This window comes from Pteronotus mesoamericanus, unplaced genomic scaffold (genome assembly GCF_021234165.1).
Source record: "Pteronotus mesoamericanus isolate MK-2021 breed Mesoamerican mustached bat unplaced genomic scaffold, CSHL_Meso_final contig_177, whole genome shotgun sequence".
NCBI lineage: Eukaryota > Metazoa > Chordata > Mammalia > Chiroptera > Mormoopidae > Pteronotus > Pteronotus mesoamericanus.
In genome coordinates, this window is record NW_026555073.1 from 5,220,860 (window position 1) to 5,230,215 (window position 9,356).

The window sequence follows — 9,356 nt, forward strand, 5'->3', positions numbered from 1 at the left end:
TTGGAAGAAGGGAATGGAAGAAGGGAATTGAGCTGCAGTCAGTCTTATTCTACCTAATCTGTTTAATTCCCCACTATAGATGCGGGGGAAGAATGGATAAAAATTAAAATGATGGGTTTTCCTGTTAGGCTGCATTTTAATTTGAAGGGATAGTTTGGTATTCTGTAACAGCTATGAATATTTATTTTTTTAACTCACCATTTCAATTTTTTAAATCCACATGAATACAAATGGAATTCTCTCTTTAAATAGCTGTTCGAAAGGTTAATTTGGTTAATTCCCTCCCCCCCCCTTTTTTTGGATAAATTTTCCAGAGCAGGGATTTGGGCTGTTGTTGGAGCCCTTTTACGTCCAATTAGCTGTCTAACAACCAAAGCAAGGTACTTTCAGAAAGGGCTTCAGGGACTTGGGTCCTATGTTTTACCCATAATTATACTCAATACCTTATTTGCCAATGCCCAGCCCCACTCCAACAACTGTCAGGTCTCAGGAAATAACTTTGGAAAGCAGAGAGAAGCCTCTTTTAGAGTAGAAAGCCACTTAAAATGGCTAGGACTAGGGCGAGGCTAGGGAAGCACGCTCCTTAAGCGCCCCGAAGGCACCCCAAAACTCAGTAATGAAGATAGATATTTAATACACTATTTTAAAGAAGTAAATGAATGTAAAAGTCCATGACTAACAAAATATCACATTTTTAAATAAGGACAGGATTCTACCTTACACTTAACAGGGCTCACCTCAATCGCTAAACTGTAATCTGTCGAGCTTGGGACACATCCTTAAATATTGCGCCAGAGGTGAGTGCTTTAACCACCTCATCTTAGTCCTGACTTGAGTCCTAAGTACTTTCATATGTGGACCTCCCTTTAGATTTAAAATCCATCGTAACAGCACTTTCCCTCTGGATAGTATAAAGCTCATGCGGGGTCCCACTGAATTCTTGGTGCATTCCCACCAAGTGGGATAAGGGTTATTTATCGCGTGCCCCTGCCTTCAGGCACCTCTTGCTCTTCGAGCTCCCAGTTTTGGCGCTACTCTTTACTTGCAGGAGACAGGCAATTTTGGCACCTTCCTTGTTCCAGGACCACAGTTCTGCTTTCGCGGAAAATACCCATAACCAGAAAAACATCTTTGCCCTTTGGTACTTTGGAATGAGCGCTCTCTCCGCTTAGTTCATTTCCATCCTCCCGCCAAAGTTAGAATGGAAAGACGAGTCTACGCGCAACCTGGTCTCAAAAGCACTCCCCTCCACGTCCTGCCCCGGGAAGAAGTAAAAGCGGAGGTTTTGGAGACTGTGGAGAAAACAACTGCACTGGCTTTTGCCTGTCATTACAACATAAATGGGGGGGGAAAATGATCGAGACAACTCGGGCGCTCTGGCTGGTTTCGTGCTTGAACATTTTGCGTTTTCCAAGTCCGCGTGCTCCTCTGCTCAGGCAGCGGTCGGAGCTGGGAGCGTACGGGCTTCGGGCAAGTCCGTGCACCACGCCCCCTAGACTGGTCACCACCTCTCATTGGCCCGATAGCCTGTCACTCCAATCTGGCTCCCACTCCAGCTAACCATTCACGTAGTTCGGTTGCGTCTTGGTGTGTTTAATGTTGCCAATAACGAGAGATTTTTTTTTTTTTGGGAGGGGGAAGGCGAGTACAGGTCGTGCTGCAATTAGTTCATTGAAAACTCAGTTGCTCGCAGAGCGCCGGAGCGGAGACTGCTTTCAGCTTTTCTTCTGCTCACTGCTAAAATCTCCTACGGAGAGCTGCAACAATGCCCAAAAGAAAGGTAAGTGAAATGGGAAGATATAAAGGGGATTAGCTACCGAAATACATATTTCCTAATCGGCAGAGATTTTTTTAAAAAAGCATTTTGGCTTCCAGTTCGATTTTATGATGTACGGAATGGAAGGGGAGGGAGCGGCAAAGAGCAGTCGGTGTAAGGTTTAGGATGGTCTCGCATGCAACTAGTAGTTCACTTTTGACTTGTTTTGTTTAAGGCAAAGAATCGCTTAAGAGGTGTCTCCATGCTGAATTACAAACAGCCATAGCGCTGTGCTGTCGCTTCCTACCCCACCCCCCTTCCTCCGCTTACCCTATTGGAGAACACTTCTCCCAACCACACTTCCAGGCACCAGTTTCCTCCTCAGCCTCCGGCTTTTCTCCGGGAACCGTCCCGTTTGGGAGTACGAAAGCCATGGCTTTCTCCCATATTTGCCTTTGTTCTTCCCGTTTTCTTTTTCCTTTTTTTTCCTTCCCTCCTCCACTTCTTGTCATGCCAGATGGCTATGCAATGGTAATCCTGTGCCATTAGGCGGCGCAGACTTCAAACTGTCCTAGGGAAGGGAGAGATTCACCGCTGTAATTAGCAACTTTAGGGCTGAGAGCTCCGGGGCTCTCCGAGCTCTCCGTCTAAAGGTGGAAAGAAAAAAGAACTAAACCAGACAAACTGTTGTTCATGTTGGCATAGCGACATGACGAACTGGCCTGAGCTACTCAAGGGCTACAGGTCTCCTGAAAACCCTCACTTAATAATTCGTGTCTCCTCTCGTCGACGGGAAATAAATTCACGCTCGGTGTTTGTTTTGGGAGGAGGGGTCCCTTAGAAGTGAAATTGAACGCAGTTTCATGCTTGATAAAATTGTAAAACACTGTGCTAATGTAAGGCATTATGATTGTTTTGATACGATTCTTCTTTATCTATCCACCTTCCCTATTTCTATAGCATTGGAATAAGATTGAAATTCCCCGGGGCTCTAGGGCTGTGCTATGAATCCTGCAATGGCTTCATAATTCCCAGGCTAGAGCGCTGCTCAGACACGGAAAGCAATGGTTTCTAATCACCATCCCCCTTTCTGCGATTCCCGCCGTTGCACTTTCCTAGGCTTGTGCAATGCCTCCTGCTATTTTGCAGAGCTGACAGCAACCTTGTAGCAGGTAGTGGCGGGAAGTTTTAAAAATGCGGCCGGCTCCTCAGAATAACGCATTGACGTTGTAACAAAGAGATCCCCCCCCTTCAAAGCATTGTGGGGGTTGTAGTTCTTGTGTTCAGAACTTGGAGGGTAGGATAGTCCAGAGTCATTAGAGGGGTTCAGATAAATACAATTGCATCTCCAACATAAGGCAAAACAGGGAAATAGCATGAAGCTCCGCCTTCATTCTGCCCGCCCCAACACTTTTTTTTTTTGGCTTTAACATTGACTACAACAGGTGGATTTTAAAATTTAAAAGGCTTGTTTTTTAGGAGATGCCATGTACACAAAAGGATGAAATTGATTATCATTTGTATAAACTTAATGTCTTGAGAATAGATTTGCATCTTGGTGCACACTTGTGCAGTAGTAGACAGTGGTATGTAGCATGCTACTAGGAAATAACGCGCAACTGCTTGAATGGGAATCTGGGAAAAAACCCTAAGCGGTTATGTTGCAATTGTAATCCGTAGGCATTATTTTCTCATCTGTATGTTTATATCAATGACCTTATTTCCGTATGGTTTTCTCCTCTGTACAGGCTGCAGGTCAAGGCGACTCAAGTCAGGAGGTGAGTTTCTTTAGTTTTAGAATCTGCCCCCAAAATCCACTCCTTTTTAAAACTTGAGGCTCATAAAAGCAACTAAAATATAGATGCTTGTTAGTATATTTTACCACAAGAGTACCAATATATGTGTCAGTAATCTCTCTCAAAAATACAGTATGTATTGAAAACTCCAAATTTCTTGGAATTTAGGACCTTATAGATCTTGTTAAGATCTGGAGGGACCCTCTTCCTTTTAAGCAAAAGAATTGCATTGTCAGTTTACAAGAAGGTGCTATATTGTCATTCTTCAATATGTTCCTTGTTACTAGTGATTTTGTTCATTTAGCCTAGCAATTGACGTTTAATTAAGGTTTTTTTTTCTTAATTGTATGAAGAGTCTAGAGGAGGGAGAAATCAAAATTGTATTTCTACTACACTTTATAATCAAGCTCATAATTGCTTCTGTAATGACAATATTTATGTATGTAGTGTTACACTAAACATTTTCACTGAAATATAAACAATTCTAGAATTGTGTATCCATAATTCTCTTAACTGGTTTTTCTTTTTTTCCCCCACACATAGCCAAAGAGAAGATCAGCCAGACTGTCTGCTGTAAGTAGTAAAAAGCTGCCCATGTGTTGTGAAATATAATTTTAAGCTTCAGGTAATCCTTAACAATTCTATATTTACAAGGTTTGTTTTGAAGGCAAAACTCTCACACCAAGGAAATTTTTTCCTAGTGTTCAGTTTGAACTATACCTATTTATTGTAATGAAGAGGTTGAATTTTGTTATCTTTCATTCTGCTTTCTTCCCCTTCCCCCCACCTCAACTCATGTTTTTTGTTCGTTTGTTTGTTTGTTGGCTCATTTTTTTGTTTTGGATTCTTTATGCAGATGCCTGTGCCTATTATGCCGGAGTTGAAGCCCAAAAGATCAACTCCCAGGGTAAATATTCAACGTGCAATGTTAAGAGAAAATCGCTTTTGTTCATAAATAGTTTTTCTGGGAAAGCACACAGCTGATCATTTAAAAAAAATTTTCTGTTCAGTTAGTAATACGTTACATTATACCATTTGGTACATGTAATCTCTTTGAGTAAGGAATATTTGTTCATGTTCTGTGATTGTCCACCGTGTTCTGGCATTTTCATTAGGAAGAGACAAAACAAAATTTTAGTTGGATAGAACTGTAAAATGTACCTGCCTTTGACATCATATAGTCACAATACCCATATTCCTAAAAACACAAAAGGTATAAACCTAAGTAATATAGTAACCTAAGTAATGCTTTTTAATAATTGTACTAACATATTTGATAATACTTTACAATTTGCAAAGTGCTTTCACATACATTATTTTTAAATGGACTGGATTTCATGTAGGCTTTTATGCTCTGGTGTTGTGGCTAAAGACAGTGGAAATAGAAATAGCCTCAATATTAAGTTCATTTTTATACTTTTTAATATTTATGTGTAAATGTGTGAATATAATTCAACTTTATTTTTGACTGCTTTATCGAGGTATGTTTTAAGGATTGGTTGAATTCTTAAAAACATAAAAGTTTAAAGCTATGAAAATGTTCGAGTGATATAATCCCATGTGTTGTGCTTGAAGAAAGTGCATTATAGTCTTATTTGTAAAATGCTTTGAAATTCTTGGTTAAAAGATATTGATAAAATGAGGGCAAGTGAAGTTTTAGTAATAACAGTAAGTGACAGTAGAAGAGACAGTTTGTGTTTTTCTCTATTTCACATTTCAAGGTCACTATTGTATAAAATTAGGTACTCAATTTATAGGTTATCAAAAGAGTAAACACTTGTTTCCTTTAAAAATAGACGATATTGCTAGAATAAAACAGACACGGTATGATCATGGACTTTGAAATACCACCTATCCATGTTGCGTTTCACATTTTCTAAAGCAGTTTCACATATATTTTATCATTCGCTTCTTATAACATCCCTGCGACAGTGGTGGCAGCGCTTTCTTTTATATGTGAATGAATAAGGTCAAAGAGATTTATGCTTTGCTCAAGATCACATCAAGTAAGTAGCAGATCCAAATGTCACAGATATTCTGGTCCCTTCACGCAGTGCTCTTTCTGCTACCTACACCCTTACTCAAAGAGCTTTCTTGATAAAAAACAATCATGATTCAAGTTATTTGAAAACTTGTAGACACATAGATTTAATCAACTATGTCCCCAGGTGATCTCTTTCAAATCTCTGTAAATTGATAATCTCTCTGGTATTTCTCTTATTATCAGGGAAGGATTTGTAATCAACAAAACCCTGTTGCTAATTATTAGACATGACAGGGATAAACTAGCCCCTCTAGTCAAAGGCAGTTAATTTATCAGCCACTGCTCGGCATTCTAACTTGTTGCTTCTCATCTAAAAGAAACTTTATTGGATGTATATCGGAAGAACATTATTCATTTTAATATATAGGATGAGATTTATTGATTTATTTTAAATTTTGTTTTATTTTTCAATTAAAGTTGACATTCAATATTATATTAATTTCAGGTGTACAGCATAGTAGTTAGACATTTATATAATTTTTATGTAATTTATGAAGCGATGGTCTTATTAAGTCTAGTAGCCACCTGGCCGCATACATAGTTATTACAATATTATTGACTATATTCTCTATGCTGTACTCTATATCCTCATTAATGTTTTGTTACTAATGTTTTGTACTTCTTAATCCCTTCACCTTTTTCACCCAGCCCCTGAAACCCTTCTCTTTTAATACTTCAGTTTCAGTTTACAATTTAGCACACTATCTAGTGATAATGCTCTTGATATAAAGTTTATACAGGTATTTTAAAGCTTTTTCATAAATTATGACAACATCTGATAAAATAACTTGGGGCATTTAATCAAGACACCAGTTAAATTGTATATTTATTTTTATTATTGTGTGTTGCTGGACAGAAAACGAGAAAAGATGATACGATGGAAAGCACTGCAAATACAAGTGCCCAAAAAATAGCTGAACCCAAGCAAGAAGAATTTGTTAAAGAAGAACACAGCAATGACAATGCTAAAAATGGAGAAGCCAAGATTATGAAGGTATTTACAATACTAACAGATATGTCCACTTGAAAGTTTTACAATAAGAGCTACTGGATGAAATCTTATTTGACTTGAGTTTAAAAGTTGAGATGCATTAATTGAGTGGTGGTTCTCTAATGTCTTAGTATTTTCCGGCTGCTATAACAAAAGACCACAAATTGAGTGGTTTATAAACAACAGAAATTATTATCTCACTCTGGAAGCTTGGAGGCTCAAGATCAAGGCTGCAGTATTTTTGGATGTCTGGTGAGGACCTGCTTGCTGATTTATAGATAGCAGTCCTCTCTCTGTCCTGACATGATGGAAGCAGCCAGAGAGCTCTCTAGGGACTCCTTTATAAAGACACTAATTCCATTCATGATGGCTCTAACTTATAACCTAATCACCTCCCATAAGACCTACCTCCAAACACCACCACATGGGGGATTACATTTTATCATATGAATTTTGGGGGACACAAACATTCAATCTCTAACATACAGTATGGTGGTATCTAAAGGAAAAAGAAAATGAAGAAAATTAATTTAAATATGAGATTTACATGTATGGGTGGCGGGAGCACTGGCTTAGCATTGCTATTAATAGAACAATGCCAGTGACAGTGATTTAATACTATAATGAACTCATTAAATATAGACTAATTATGTATTCCTTTTGTCAGCGCATGGGCTATTTGTAAATCCTTTTCCCAGATCATGATTATTTGCCCCCCTTTGCAGATTGCAGAACAAAGTATTATGTAAATGTTTCCATAGGTCTTGCTTTGTATATTTAATGCATATCACATTTTTAGGTTTTATAGTAAAACAATGAAAATGGGATAAAGTGCCAAATCTACAAACTAAACCTGTGCATATAGGGAAAATCTGTGTCTAAGTGATCTTATGATATATGGTCAAAATGTTTCAAGTAACTTTTTTACAAAAAACTTAAATCTTACCATTATAGAAACAAAACATAATAATTCTTCAAGGAATGCATTTTTGTTTACATGTATGCTACTCATTGAGAATTGCTGATATAAAATATGTCCTTTTTCTGTACGTTTTGGTGCATATTTGTAATGAAAATTATTTATATGAATTAAGTTTCCCACAATATGAAGTTATTGTGCAAAATGTCTGTTTGTGTGGAGATATTTTAATTAATCCTATTTCTTAGAATGTTTTCCTTGTGGTATAATATTTAGGTGGCTTTTTCCACAAGAAAATTACTTCTTTTTGTAAATGAAGTGTTATTATTTTCATAAAATACATATAATCGTGTCTAAATATTTAGGGGGGGATTCTACATTTAAAAATACAATCATGATTTTTTTCCCCTCTACATATAGGCTCCTGTTCTGGAAAAAGAATTTGAGGAAATAGAAGTTGTAAACATTGATGTTGAAGAAGAGGAAGGAGAAAAGGGAGAAGCAGTGGCATCAGAAGAAAAGAAAAACAAAAAAGAAGATCCAAACAAGGAAGAAGAGAAAGGAGAAGATGGAAAAGAAGACAAAGATGGAAATGAAGGAAAAGATAACAAAGAGGATGAAGAAGGAAAAAAGAAAGAAGATGATGGAAAAGAGGAAGGAGACCAAAAAGAGAAAGGAGATAAAAAAGAGGATGAGGATGGAAAAGGGAAAGGAGATGAAAAAGGCGGCGATGGTGGAAAGGGGGAAGGAGAAGGTGACAAAGAATCTGAGGATGAAAAAGATAGAGAAGATGATAAAGAAGATGATGACAGAAAAGAAGAAGGAGATGGAAAAGATGATGAAGATGGAGAAGATGATGAAGACAGAGAAGATGATGAAGACGAAAAAGATGAAGACGAAGATGATGATGAAGATGAAGATGAGGAGATAGATGGAAAAGAGAAGGAAGATGACACAGATGACAAAGATGGAAAAGAGGAAGGAGGAAAAGAGGAGGAAGATGGAAAAGAAGAAAAGGGAAAAGGAGATGGGAGAGATGGAAAGGAAATTGAAAAGAAGGCTGAGGTTGAAAAAGAAGGTGGAGAGCCTCAGAGTGTTGTTTAAAGCTGCCCTATGTAGTTTCATAATTTGGTAATATGTACCTCCATGTTGTAATGTTAATAGAGATAAATATTTTTATCAAATATTTTATAAGCACAGTTTTTCTTTAGCATTAACTAAATTTCAGAGTATCTTCACGCTAATCATTAGCCACAAATTTCCTAACATGAAACCTTTATAAGTTTGTGATTATAATAGAAGAATGTATAGAAAAATACATGCTTTCAACTTTGTCAGTAAATTTCCTTTTGTTTAAGTTATGTGTTATATCTTTGAATTTTAATTTTACTCCTGTATGTAATAATTTCATAATGTGGAGAGATCTGGAAAAAAAGTGTGTGCTTCTCTAGGTTGCTTTTATAAAGAAGGTGAAATATTTTCATGTAATGCTAAGGAGTTAGAATTATCTTTACCAAATGTGATGTTTATTCCAGAAGGGCAGTTCTGATTATATGTGTATCCACAAAATTTTACTAAGTTTATCTTAATAAAAATTCTCTTCAAAGATGATTGTAGTTTGTTATATATCCAAAAATATAGTTAATAAAATATTATAATGCTTGATATTTTTCTATTGTGATGTTCATGAAATCATTTAAAATTTTGTTTGCACTTAGATAAAATTAACAACAAAATTCATTTGAATTATTTCTAAGTGTACAAACCAGTGGTTTTTAGTATATTCACAGTATTGTACAACCATCACCACTAATTCCAGACAACTCCACACCCATTGGCCCTTGGCAACC

At 37.0% G+C, this 9,356-nt stretch overlaps 1 protein-coding gene across 1 annotated transcript; it reads left to right on the forward strand.

The window, feature by feature from the left end:
• Positions 1 to 1,668: 1,668 nt before the first annotated feature.
• HMGN5 (high mobility group nucleosome binding domain 5) lies at positions 1,669 to 8,699 on the forward strand. Its single transcript, XM_054566602.1, has 6 exons — positions 1,669 to 1,780; positions 3,505 to 3,534; positions 4,096 to 4,125; positions 4,409 to 4,459; positions 6,453 to 6,590; positions 7,927 to 8,699. The coding sequence occupies exons 1-6, from the start codon at positions 1,766 to 1,768 to the stop codon at positions 8,608 to 8,610; spliced, it is 948 nt and encodes a 315-aa protein (XP_054422577.1). The 5' UTR covers positions 1,669 to 1,765; the 3' UTR covers positions 8,611 to 8,699.
• Positions 8,700 to 9,356: the final 657 nt, after the last annotated feature.

Bases quoted from the DNA above. Each gene is read 5' to 3' on its own strand.
- HMGN5 (XM_054566602.1), top strand. The intron at 4,126-4,408 runs GTAAGTAGTAAA...TTCTTTATGCAG, and splicing joins GATCAGCCAGACTGTCTGCT to ATGCCTGTGCCTATTATGCC. The intron at 4,460-6,452 runs GTAAATATTCAA...GTTGCTGGACAG, and splicing joins CCAAAAGATCAACTCCCAGG to AAAACGAGAAAAGATGATAC.